At 42.2% G+C, this 12,753-nt stretch overlaps 1 protein-coding gene across 6 annotated transcripts in view; it reads right to left on the bottom strand.

Annotated features, from left to right (window-relative positions):
- ADHFE1 (alcohol dehydrogenase iron containing 1) overlaps nucleotides 1–12,753 on the bottom strand; it is a 61,282-nt gene that overhangs the window by 8,193 nt on the left and 40,336 nt on the right. For 4 of the 6 annotated variants that reach the window (XM_056522048.1, XM_056522051.1, XM_056522052.1 and 1 more), the window contains exon 15: nucleotides 11,478–12,746. In XM_056522048.1, coding sequence (XP_056378023.1) covers nucleotides 12,663–12,746 — 84 coding nt within the window. In that variant the 3' untranslated portion in view covers nucleotides 11,478–12,662. Of the gene's footprint in view, nucleotides 1–4,638; nucleotides 4,956–11,477; nucleotides 12,747–12,753 lie in introns of those variants that run through there. The other 2 variants (XM_056522049.1, XR_008844254.1) reach the window with 2 other exon arrangements.

The raw sequence follows: 12,753 nt of genomic DNA, 5'->3' as shown, positions 1-12,753 counted from the left end.
CTCTAATCAGCATGTTCAGAATTATCAATTTGCCATTCCTGGAAAAATCTAGCAGGTCTGGGAAGATTGAATAAGTTACTTTAATACAAATATTCTAGATCAGTGGTCTCCAACCTGCAGACCTCCAGATGTTGCAAAACTACAATTCCCAGCATGCCCGGACAGCCGTTCGCTGTCCGGGCATGCTGGGAGTTGTAGTTTTGCAACATCTGGAGGTCCGCAGGTTGAAGACCACTGTTCTAGATGTTCAGTCAGGGGTGTAAAGGTACAAGTCCCATCCAGGACTTGATACCAGACACTAGTATGATGTGTGGCACGTGGTAGGCCCCTTTCACACTACAGGTATCATCCTGCTTTTTTACTGCCGTTATTTTACAATAACGGATGATAAAGAAAAACTGATGCAATAACTGTTAATAACTGATGATAACTGATGACCATCATCCGTTATTTTTTATGGTTTTTTTTCTTAAAAAAACCTGATGTTGTTCATCTGTTATCATCCGTTATTACCAGTTACATCCGTTTTTTTATCAGGGTTTTAACCCTTTTTTTTGCTGTACTGAGCATGCTTAGTACATGCTTAGTACAAAAAATGGATGTCAAAAAACCTGACAATAACTGATGATAACAGTTGTTTTTTTTTTTTTGAACATCCAGTTCCCATAGACTTCAATGTTAAATTTTAACGTCCGGTTTTTCACCACTTTTTTTTTGCTGGACCAAAAATTAGTGCACGCACCGTCTTTGGTGTCGGCAAAAATAACTGACATTAGTAAAAGCGGACATGCCTGATGCGAAAGGATGTTCAAAAAGTCCTATTGACATGAATGGGATTTTTTGCCATACATTTTCAGGACTTTTTACCGGGAGTAATAACGGAGGTTTTTTTTTTTACAGGATGATACCTGTAGTGTGAAAGGGTCCGTAGAGAGAGGGTTTATACCTCTGTGTGGAATGAAAAAAATATATACAACCAGTAATATTAAAGGAAAAATGTCAGATATTTTCTCCGCACTATCCACAGTACTGGGGGATAGTGCGGGAGACACTGATTAAAACGAGCTCTACCTTACCCGGATCCGCCCGACCGTTCGCCCGCAATTTTAGTTTTATTCTATGTGTTTATCTTGCTGTAACTGGCACGGGCGGGGTTTCTGCAGGTTAACTGGCACTGACGTCAGCACCGCTTATGAATATTCATCCCTCCAGTTCTCCCTCTCTTCGCCGCTCCTAACTGGAGGGAGGGGGGATGAATATTCATAAGCGGCGCTGACGTCAGTGCCAGTTACCTGCAGAAGCTCCGTCCGTGCCAGTTACAGCAAGATATACACATAGAATAAAACTACAATTGCGGGCGAACGGCCGGGCAAATCCGGGCAAGGTAGGGCTCGTTGGAATCAGCGTCTTGCGCACTATCCACCAGTACTGTAGATAGTGCAGAGAAAACATCTGACAGTTTTCCTTTAAATTGTGTCTTCTTCAGTTGGTATTTTCACTGTTTCGTTGTGGTTCCTTCACAGGTTTGCTGCAAATTTTCCAAAATGTCTGTTTTCAGAAAATCATGGCAAAATTGTAATAATACCATAATGGAATAGTATGGAAAGTGATGGCTGATGTCACCCAATCGCTGCTTGTCCCCGAAGTGATCAGCGGCACAAACAATCCAGCGATCATTTATTGGTTAAGCATAAGGCTATCCTTCATATAAGATAGGGCCAGGGACTATTTATAGTATTCAGAATATTGGGAAGACTGTTACTCCCAATAAATGGGCCTAATGATTGCTCGTATTGTGCTGTCATCTGGCATGCTCACACAGTGGAATTTCTGAGTGCAATTCCGCTGAAATACTCCACTCGGAAATTCCGCTGCAGCAGGGTCCTATTGATTTCAATGGCATTCTGCTGCACCGTGCACCAGGCAAAATTTTCGCAGCATATGTTTCTGCCGCGGAAATCCCGATTTCGGCATCTACATAAACAATGAACCTGTTCCGCTCAGAAATGCATTTCCATCTATGGACATTTCCGAGCAGTTCTAGCGCCAATGGAACCTGCATATTTGCGGAATGTCTGCCTGTGTTTTACCAGGCGCACATTTCACAATTTTCCACCGTGGGAACATAGCCTAAGGCTGATTTTACACTTTTGGAAAGCTGGCACTGCAGTTTTTTAGCCAAAGCCAAAAAACTGGAATGGGAAATATAAAAGAAGGATTTATACTTCTCCTTCCTACTGGATCCACTGACTTTGGCTTAAAGGGGCACTCCACTGCTCAGGAGCGTCAGGAGCTTGTGCAGTCATAGCCCCGCCCCCTCATGACATCACACCCCTCCCCCTCAATGCAAGTCTATGGGAGGGGGCGTGACAGCCGTATTACATTGTATAAGCACATAATGGTTCAGATTAAACATGTTTCAAGATGAAATTGGTTGCGATATTCAGAAAAAGCATTTTAAAGGGGTACTCCACTGCTCAGCGTTTGGAACAAACTGTTACGAACGCTGGAGCCGGCGCTGGGAGCTCGTGACGTCATAGCCCCGTCTCCTCATGACATCACACCCCGCCCCCTCGATGCAAGTCTATGGGAGGGGGCGTGACGGCTGATGTCATGAGGGGGCGGGGCTATGACTGCACAAGCTCCTGACGCTCCTGAGCAGTGGAGTACCCCTTTAAAATGCTTTTTCTGAATATCGCAACCAATTTCATCTTGAAACATGGGGTTGGTGGGGTCTCAGCACTAGGACCCCACTGATCAAAACTTCTGATATATTGCTTTGACATGTTGACAATTTTTTTTTAAACAACAGGTACTCTTTAACGCTTAAGGATGGACCCATTTTTTACCCTAATGACCAGGCTCTTTTTTTATTTTATTTGACTGGGTCTCTTTAAATGGTAATAACTTTAGAATGCTTTTTCTGAGCGGAGCGATTCTGAGACTGCTTTATCGTGACATATTGTTCTTTATATAAGTGGTGCATTTTTGTTGACACATGCAGCAATTTTTGTGAAAAACTCCAAAATATTGTGAAAAACTGGAAAATTTCTGGCTTTTTTAAATATTATTGATGGTGTACACTGTGCGGTAAAAGTGATGTTTTATTTGTGCTGTGGGTCAGTATGATAAAGGCGATACCCATTTTATATAGCTTTCTATGTTCTTTTTCCTTTTTTGAGCAAAATTATTTTTCTGCCATTCATTTTCCAACAGCCGTAACTTTTTTATTTTTCATCCGGCGCCATTGAGTGAGGGCTTATTTTTTTGCAGAATGAGTTGTAGTTTTCATTGATATCATTTTTGCCATACATACTACCTTTTGATCTTTTCATTCCGCTATTTGTACCAAAATTTGTAAATTTTGCGCTTTATTGTTGTTTTATTTTCACCGTGCAGGAGAATTTACATTTTAGTTTTACAGTACACATCACTACGGACGTGGCAATACGTATTATGTACATGATTTGTGTTTTTGATCTTTTTTGATGATAATACAGGGTTTTATTGGGAAAGGGCCATTTTTCTATTTTTTTTACACTTCGTACATGTATTGAACGACCTTTTATTATTTTACTTGATCACTTTTTACAGGTTATACTATGCTGCAATACATTTGTACTGTGGCACAGTATAACCTGATCCGCTGCAGATACTACAGACTGTGCGATCCAGCCTGTGGCTGGACCTCACAGGCTTCCGTAGCAGGCATACAGGAGGTCAACATCTGATCTCCTGCTACCATAGCAACCAACGGCGACCTGCAATGGTATCAGCGCGCACCCCCTGTCAACATCATAGATGCCGTGATCAGGACTGATCATGGCATCTATGGGGTTAATGAAGCCGGGACCGGCGTGAACGCGGCCCAAGCATCTGCCGCGTGTCCCCGGCTGTGATTGACAGCCGAGTCCCGCTGCCGATCTCCTGCACTGCCCACGGCAGTGCAGGAGATCGCTAGGACGTATGCATACGTCCCAGCGCGCGAACATGTCGAGTGCTGGGACGTATGCATATGTCCTATAGCAGGAAGGGGTTAACTGAAACATTTCAGGTTATTCAAGCAATTCTTATAGAGGGTGAAAGAAAACCTAGCTTTTTCAGACATAGGGATAATGGTTCTTAAAGGGGTACTTCACCCCTAGACATCTCATCCCCTATCCAATGGGGACCCCCTTGATCTCAGCTGTGGCACCCCATCTGGTGCACGGGGCGAACTGTGTTCCATGCCGGATGAATGGCGATGCGGAGGCTCGTGACGTCACGGTCATACCCCCTCAATGCAAGTCTATGGGAGGGGCTGTCACGTCTCCTCCCATAGACTTGCATTGAGGGGTGTGGCCGTGACATCATGAGCGGGGCGCGGCCTTGACATTATGAGCCTTCGGCGCTGCACCTGACGCTCTATAAGAACGCCGGGTGCAGCAGGGAGATCGTGGAGGGCCCCAGGGACCCCCGCGATCAGACATCTGATGTGGTGGAGTACCCCTTTAAGTACATAGCTCTACACATGTCAGAGGTTTCTTTACAGTGATAGACACCCTTTAATGAATTAAAAGCATTACATTTAGGCTGGATTCACATTTGCTGTGTGTGCTGCAGTTTTTAAGACAAACACAGAGGTTTATTAAAAAAATATAAAAAAAAGACAGAATTCCATGTTAGTTTTTTTTATGTACTCTGGCTCCAAAAAACGACATGGTTATGGTTTCACACCAGCTTCAAGCATATATGACCCATTGTGATAAAGCAAAACATTGAAGCTGACACCAATAATACCAGAAAATTCAATTGTATTCATTTTCATGGCAATAAATAATTGTTGCCGACTTATACAAAGACACAAAGGAAGAATCTGATGGCCTTTTGGCTTTGTGTGGATGACAAGAACAGCACATGAATAGTGAGCGCAGGATTCATCAGACAACTAATATTAATCTTCTGCAGTCCAGCACCTATGTAGGGATATTGGAGACAATTAGTTTCAAATGAGATGGAAGAAAAAGCACCATATGGCCAGACATGGATATGGGGAAGTGAAATTAAATTCAATTTCTCAAATTTGGCAGGCTGTGTTTTCACTTATGATGAAGACAACAGAAAACCTTTTCTTTGACCTGGGGCGTAGTGGATACTCAGTCATCGACTACCACTTAAAGGCGTACTCCGGCCCTAATACATCTTATCCCCTATCCAAAGGATAGGGGATAAGATGTATTAGGGCCGGAGTACCACTTTAAAAGCCTGACCTCCATTCAAAAACAAGTAGTCAGTGATTGGACTTAAAGGGGGTTAGGTGGGATAAGAAAGAAGGGGCTTCTTTACCCAAAAGGTACCCGAAAACCCGCAGTCAATACATTGTGGCACTGGTTCTGTAAAAGTACCAACCCATTTTTCTAATCTCAAACAACTCTTAACCCCTTAAGGACTCAGCCCATTTTGGCCTTAAGGACTCAGACAATTTAATTTTTACGTTTTCATTTTTTCCTGCTCGCCTTCTAAAAATCATAACTCTTTTATATTTTCATCCACAGACTAGTATGAGGGCTTGTTTTTTGCGCGACCAGTTGTCCTTTGTAATGACATAACTCATTATATCATAAAATGTATGGCGCAACCAAAAAACACTATTTTTGTGGGGAAATTAAAAAGAAAAACGCAATTTTGCTAATTTTGGAAGGTTTCCTTTTTTACGCCGTACAATTTATGGTAAAAATGATGTGTGTTCTTTATTCTGAGGGTCAATACAATTAAAATGATACCCATTATTACATACTTTTATATTATTGTTGTGCTTAAAAAAAAATCACAAACTTTTTAACCAAATTAGTACGTTTATAATCCCTTTATTTTGATGACCTCTAACTTTTTTATTTTTCCGTATAAGCGGCGGTATGGGGGCTCATTTTTTGCGCCATGATCTGTACTTTTTTTTTATACCACATTTGCATATAAAAAAACTTTTAATTAATTTTTTATAATTTTTTTTAATAAAATGTATTAAAAAAGTAGCAATTTTGGACATTTTTTTTCCCGTTCACGCCGTTCACCGTACGGGATCATTAACATTTTATTTTAATAGTTCGCACATTTACACACGCGGCGATACCAAATATGTCTATAAAATTTATTTTTTACGCTTTTTGGGGGTAAAATAGGAAAAAAACGACGTTTTACTTTTTTATTGGGGGAGGGGATTTTTCACTTTTTTTTTTCTTTTACATTTTTTTTTTATTTTTTTTTAATTTTTTTTTACACTTGAATAGTCCCCATAGGAGACTATTCATAGCAATACCATGATTGCTAATACTGATCTGTTCTATGTATAGGACATAGAACAGATCAGTGTTTTCGGTGATCTTCTGCTCTGGTCTGCTCGATCACAGACCAGAGCAGGAGACGCCGGGAGCCGGACAGAGGAAGGAGAGGGGACCTCCGTGCGGCGTTCTGAATGATCGAATCCCCGCAGCAGCGCTGCAGGCGATCCGATAATTCAAATCGCGCACTGCCGCAGATGCCTGGATCTGTATTGATCCGGGCACCTGAGGGGTTAATGGCGGACGCCCGCGAGATCACGGGCGTTGGCCATTGCCGGCGGGTCCCTGGTTGCGATCAGCAGCCGGGATCAGCCGCGCATGACACGGGCATCGCTCCGATGCCCGCGGTTATGCATAGGACGTAAATGTACGTCCTGGTGCGTTAAGTACCACCGCACCAGGACGTACATTTACGTCCTGCTTCCTTAAGGGGTTAATGAACAATTACTTTATTGGAATTTTGTATCAGCATTTCAGATTGGCACATTATTAAGGGGGTACTCTGGTGCAAAGACATTTTTTCATATCAACTGGCTCCAGAAAGTTAAACAGATTTGTAAATTACTTCTATATATAAATCTTAATCCTTCCAGTATGTATCAGATGCTGTATACTACAGAAGAAGTTGAATTGTTCTTTTCAGTCTGACCACAGTGCTCTCTGCTGCCGCCTCTGTCTGTCAGGAACTGTTCGGAGCAGGATAGGTTTGCTATGGGGATTTGCTCCTACTCTGGACAGTTCCTGACACAGAGGAAGTATACAACTTCCTCTGTAGTATACAGCAGCTGATAAGTACTGGAAGGATTAAGACTTTTTTAATAGAAGTAATTTACAAATCTGTTTAACTTTCTAAAGCCAGTTGATATGAAAACAATAAAATGAAAATGTTTTCCACTGGAGTACCCCTTTAAATATTAACTCCTTGGGGACGGAGCCCATTATAACCCTAAGGACGGGAGCATTTTTTGCAATTCTGACCACTGTCAGTTTAAGCATTAATAACTCTGGGATGCTTTTACTTTTCATTCTGATTCCGAGATTGTTTTCGTGACATATTCTACATTATGTTAGTGGTAAAATTTTGTCGATACTTGCATCATTTCTTGGTGAAATATTCCAAAATTTTATGAAAAAATGTAAAATTTTGCATTTTTCTAACTTTGAAGCTCTCTGCTTGTAAGGAAAATAAACATTCTAAATAAATAATATTTTGATTCACATATACAATATGTCTACTTTATGTTTGCATCATAAAGTTGACATGTTTTTTCTTTTGGAAGACATCAGAGGGCTTCAAAGTTCAGCAGCAATTTTCCAATTTTTCACAAAATTTTCAAAATCAGAATTTTTTAGGGGCCAGTTCAGTTTTGAAGTGGATTTGAAGGGCCTTCATATTAGAAATACCCCATAAATAACCTCATTATAAAAACTGCACCCCTCAAAGTATTCAAAATGACATTCAGTAAGTTTGTTAACCCTTTAGGTGTTTCACAGGAATCGCAGCAAAGTGAAGGAGAAAATTCAAAATCTTAATTTTTTACACTCGCATGTTCTTGTAGACCCAGTTTTTGAAATTTTACAAGGGGTAAAAGGAGAAAAAGCCCCTCAAAATTTGTAACCCAATTTCTCTCGAGTAAGGAAATACCTCATATGTGTATGTCAAGTGTTCGGCGGGCGCAGTAGAGGGCTCAGAAGGGAAGGAGCGACAATGGGATTTTGGAGAGTAAGTTTTGCTGAAATGGTTTTTGGGGGCATGTCGCATTTAGGAAGCCCCTATGGTGCCAGAACAGCAAACAAAAAACACATGGCATACTATTTTGGAAACTAGACCCCTCAAGGCACGTAACAAGGGGTCCGGTGAGCCTTAACACCCCACAGGTGTTTGACGACTTTTCGTTAAATTCGGATGTGTAAATGAAAAACATTTTTTCACTAAAGTGCAGGTTTTTTCCCCAAATTTACCATTTCTACGAAGGGTAATGGGAGAAAAATCCCCCCAAAATTTGTAACGCAATTTCTCCCGAGTACGGAGATACCCCATATGTGGCCCTAAACTGTTGCCTTGAAATACGACAGGGCTCTGAAGTGAGAGAACGACATGCGCATTTAAGGCCTGAATAAGGAATTTGCAGTAGGGGTGGACCCAGTTACAAGGATGGGGCTTGTCTCCACCAAAACCCTACAGCAGTGTCTCCCACAGGGTGCCTCCAGCCTGCCAGGACAGTCTATGGCTGTCCGGCAACACTGGGAGTTGTGGTTTTGCCACAGCTGGAGGCGCCGTTTAGGAAACACTGCCGGGGGGTGGGGGGGGGGGGGGCGGATCTGGGGCGACGTGTAAGGGGGTGTATGTGTAGTGTTTTACTTTTTATTATTTGGTAGTGTAGTGTTTTTAGGGTACATTCACACAGGCAGGGGTTCACAGTAAGTTTCCTTGAAGGAAACCCACTGTAAACCCGCCCGTGTGAATGTACCCTGTACATTCACATGGGGGGGTGGGGGGCGCCCCAAGGGGGGGGGGGCACCCCAAACCTTCAGCTGTGGCAAAATGACAACTCCCAGAATGCACTGACAGACCGTACATGCTGGGAGTTGTAGTTTTACAACAGCTGTAGGCACACTGGTGGGGAACCACTGAGTTAGAAAACAGACTAGCTCAGTGATTCCAACCAATGTGCCTCCAGCTGTTGCAAGACTACAACTCACAGCATGTACGGTCTGTCAGTGCACTATGGGAGTTGTAGTTTTGCAACAGCTGGAGGCACACGGGTTGGAACCACTGAGTTAGGAAACAGACTCTAGCTCAGTGTTTCCCAACCAGTGTGCCTACAGCTGTTGCAAAACTACAACTCCCAGCATGCCCAGACAGGGATGCTGGGCGTGTAGTTTTGCAATATCTGGCCCTTCAGATGTTGCAGAACTACAATTCCCAGCATGCCTGGACAGTCTGGGCATGCTAGGAGTTGTAGTTATGCAACAACTAGGGAAGAACAGTGGCCTCCAAACTGTAGCCCTCCAGATGTTGCAAAACTACAACTCCAAGCATGCCCAGACTGTCCAGGCATGCTTGGAGTTGTAGTTCTGCAACATCTGAAGGGACAGATATTGCAAAACTACACGCCCAGCATCCCTGTCTGGGCATGCTGGGAGTTGTAGTTTTTTCAACATCTGGAGGGCTACAGTTTGGAGACCACCATATAGTGGTCTCCAAACTGTGCGACTTCAGATGTTGCAAAACTACAACTCCCAGCATGCCCAGACAGTCAGTGCATGCTGGGAGTTGTAGTTTTGCAACACCTGGAGGACCACAGTTTAGAGACCACTACACAGTGGTCTCCAAACTGTGACCCTCCAGATGTTGCAAAACTACAACTCCCAGCATGCCCAGACAGCCTTTGGCTGTGTGGGCATGCTGGGAGTTGTAGTTTTGCAGCTTTTAGAAGGCCACAGTGAAGATCACTTATCGCGATCTTCACTGCAGCCTTCTCCGCCGCACTTTCCGGCCGCCGCTCCACCTGCTCGCGCCGCTGCAACGGGATGTCGCCTCCGCTGCCTCCTCCGGTCCGGGTAAGCCGGGCCATGTTCCCCCCCTTGCCGTCCGTGTTCCCCCCGCTCTGTACCAACTTCGATCGGTGCGCAGAGCGGGGGGAAATGAACTGTAACCCCCCGCCCCCCTCCTGCCATTGGTGGTCAGCCTGACCGACCAATGGCAGGGAATAGGAGGGGGTGACAACATTGCCACCTCGCTCCTATGCTGTAGACTGATCGGAGCTGAATTGACCTGCGATTTGCTGCGAGCGCCGATATGGGGGGGTCTCAGGACCCCCCTAGGCATTGCCACGGGATGCCTGCTGATAGATATCAGCAGGCATCCCGGTCTGATCACCGCCCGGTGAGCGGCAGTGATCGGAAATGCCGAGGGCGTATGGATACGCCCTCCGTCCTTAAGCCTTAAGTGACGGGACGCGAGGGCGTATGCATACGCCCTTCGTCCCCAAGGAGTTAAAGGGGTACTCCGGTGGAAAACTTTTTTTTTTTTTTTTATCAACTGGTGCCAGAAAGTTAAACAAATTTGTAAATTACTTCTATTAAAAAAATTTTAATTCTTCCAGTACTTACTAGCTGCTGAATACTACAGAGGAAATTATTTTCTTTTTGGAGCACATTGCTCTCTGCTGACATCTCTGTCCATTTTAGGAACTGACAAGAGCAGCATATGTTTGCTATGGGGATTTTCTCCTACTTTGGACGGTTCTTAAAATGGACAGAGATGTCAGCAGAGAGCACTGTGCCAAAATAATTTCTTTTGTAGTATTCAGCAGCTAATAAGTACTGGAAGGATTAAGATTTTTTAATAGAAGTAATTTACAAATCTGTTTAACTTTCTGACAAAAAAAAAAAACCCTTTAAATAGTTTTGTTTTGTGTGGTAATGCAGCTCAGTAACATTAAAGGGGTTATCCAGGAAAAAACTTTTTTTTTATATATCAACTGGCTCCAGAAAGTTAAACAGATTTGTAAATTACTTCTATTAAAAAAATCTTAATCCTTCAGTACTTATGAGCTGCTGAAGTTGAGTTGTTTTTTCTAAGTGCTCTCTGATGACACGTGTCTCGGGAACCGCCCAGTTTAGAAGCAAATCCCCATAGCAACCTCTTCTACTCTGTGCAGTTCCCGAGACAAGCAGAGATGTCAGCAGAGAGCACTGTTGTCAGACAGAAAACAACAACTCAACTTCAGCATCTGATAATTATTGAAAGGATTAAGATTTTTTTTAATAGAAGTAATTTACAAATCTGTTTAACTTTCTGGAGCCAGTTGATACAAAAAAAAAATAGTTTTTTCCTGGAATACCCCTTTAAAGTGAATAAAGCCAAGTTGTAATACCACACACAACCTGATGACAAGTGTGGTGCTGTTATGGAAGATATTAGCTCTGCCTGTAGTCAGAAGACTTCCAATGCTAAAGGGAGTATTAGAGATTTGAGCCCAGTACTGTACTAGGGAACGGGTTGATCAACAAAAGTGATCAAGCGCCATATAAACCTGATGAAGCATCATATAAACCTACAATAATAACAGCCTCTATATCATTGCTGTAAATATTGCAGCAGTTATAATTCTATGATATACTGTACATTTTCCACAATAATAAGACAGTGCATACGTTTTGTTTACCCTTTAATAAATACAGTATTTTACTGTACAATTCACAGCAATTCACATGGAAATTACTGTAGGTTACAATTCGCAGCTTTAGAAAGTCAATGCGATGACACGATTTACACAGCAGTTTTATCAACACTCACACATTACTTTTCTGCATAGTTAAAGGGTTTTAATAAATACATTTCATTGAAATGCTTATTGTATTTTCACATACTTAAAGGGAGTTTTCCTTGTTTTTTTTTTTTTTTTTTTTACCAATGGGTTAGAATAGGCTATCCATATCTGATTAGTGGGGTGCTGACACCCAGCACCCCGCCAATCTGCCATCTTGAGCATGCACAGTACATGGTAAATGGAACTAGAAGCCGACAGCTCCGTACATTGTGTACTGGCCATGGTAGGTTACTGCAACTCAGCTCCCATTTGCTTCACAATAATAAGATAGGTATATTAAAGGGAACCTGCCATTGTTTTCATGCTGCCTGATCATGTGTCAAGGGAAAGATTTCCAGTGGATGTCCCAGCTCCATCAGCCTTGATTGATAGATTTCTTTCTATATCTAAACAGAGACCTATCAATTAAAGGGGTTATCCAGGAAAAAAACTTTTTCTTTTTATATATATATATATCAACTGGCTCCAGAAACAGATTTGTAAATTACTTCAATCAAAAAATCTTAATCCTTTCAGTACTTATGAGCTTCTGAAGTTAATGTTGTTCTTTTCTGTCCAAGTGCTCTATGATGACACGTGTCTCGGGAACAGATTAGAAGCAAATCCCCATAGCAAACCTCTTCTAAATTGGGCGGTTCCCGAGACACGTGTCATCAGAGAGCAGTTGGACAGAAAAGAACAGAAAAGAACAACCTGAACTTCAGAAGCTCATAAGTACTGAAAGTATTACAATTTTTTAATAGAAGTAATTTACAGATCTGTTTAACTTTCTGGAGCCAGTTGATATATAAAAAAAAAAGTTTTTTCCTGGATAACCCCTTTAATGCTGGTGGGGTAGACAGAAGCCATAGAGGACCACTCAGATGACTACTGGTTCAGGCAGCTTTAAAGTGATGGAAGATTCTCTTTAAGTTTATGTGCAAATACAGGATTGTTATTCCAACTTTAATAAGCTTTATTCATAAATTTCTCGAAAAACCTCTTACATTGACTTTTACACTCCAAATCAATAAAGTTTCATTGAAGCTTCAAACAACTTTGAAAGGTCTTCTTCAGTGTGTTGTCTGGGGGATAACTTTGTAACCCTTTCCTAAAAT

Source organism: Hyla sarda, chromosome 5 (genome assembly GCF_029499605.1).
Source record: "Hyla sarda isolate aHylSar1 chromosome 5, aHylSar1.hap1, whole genome shotgun sequence".
Classification (NCBI taxonomy): Eukaryota; Metazoa; Chordata; class Amphibia; order Anura; family Hylidae; genus Hyla; species Hyla sarda.
Note: the sequence above shows the minus strand (reverse complement) of the source record. Positions and strands in the feature narration are given on the sequence as shown.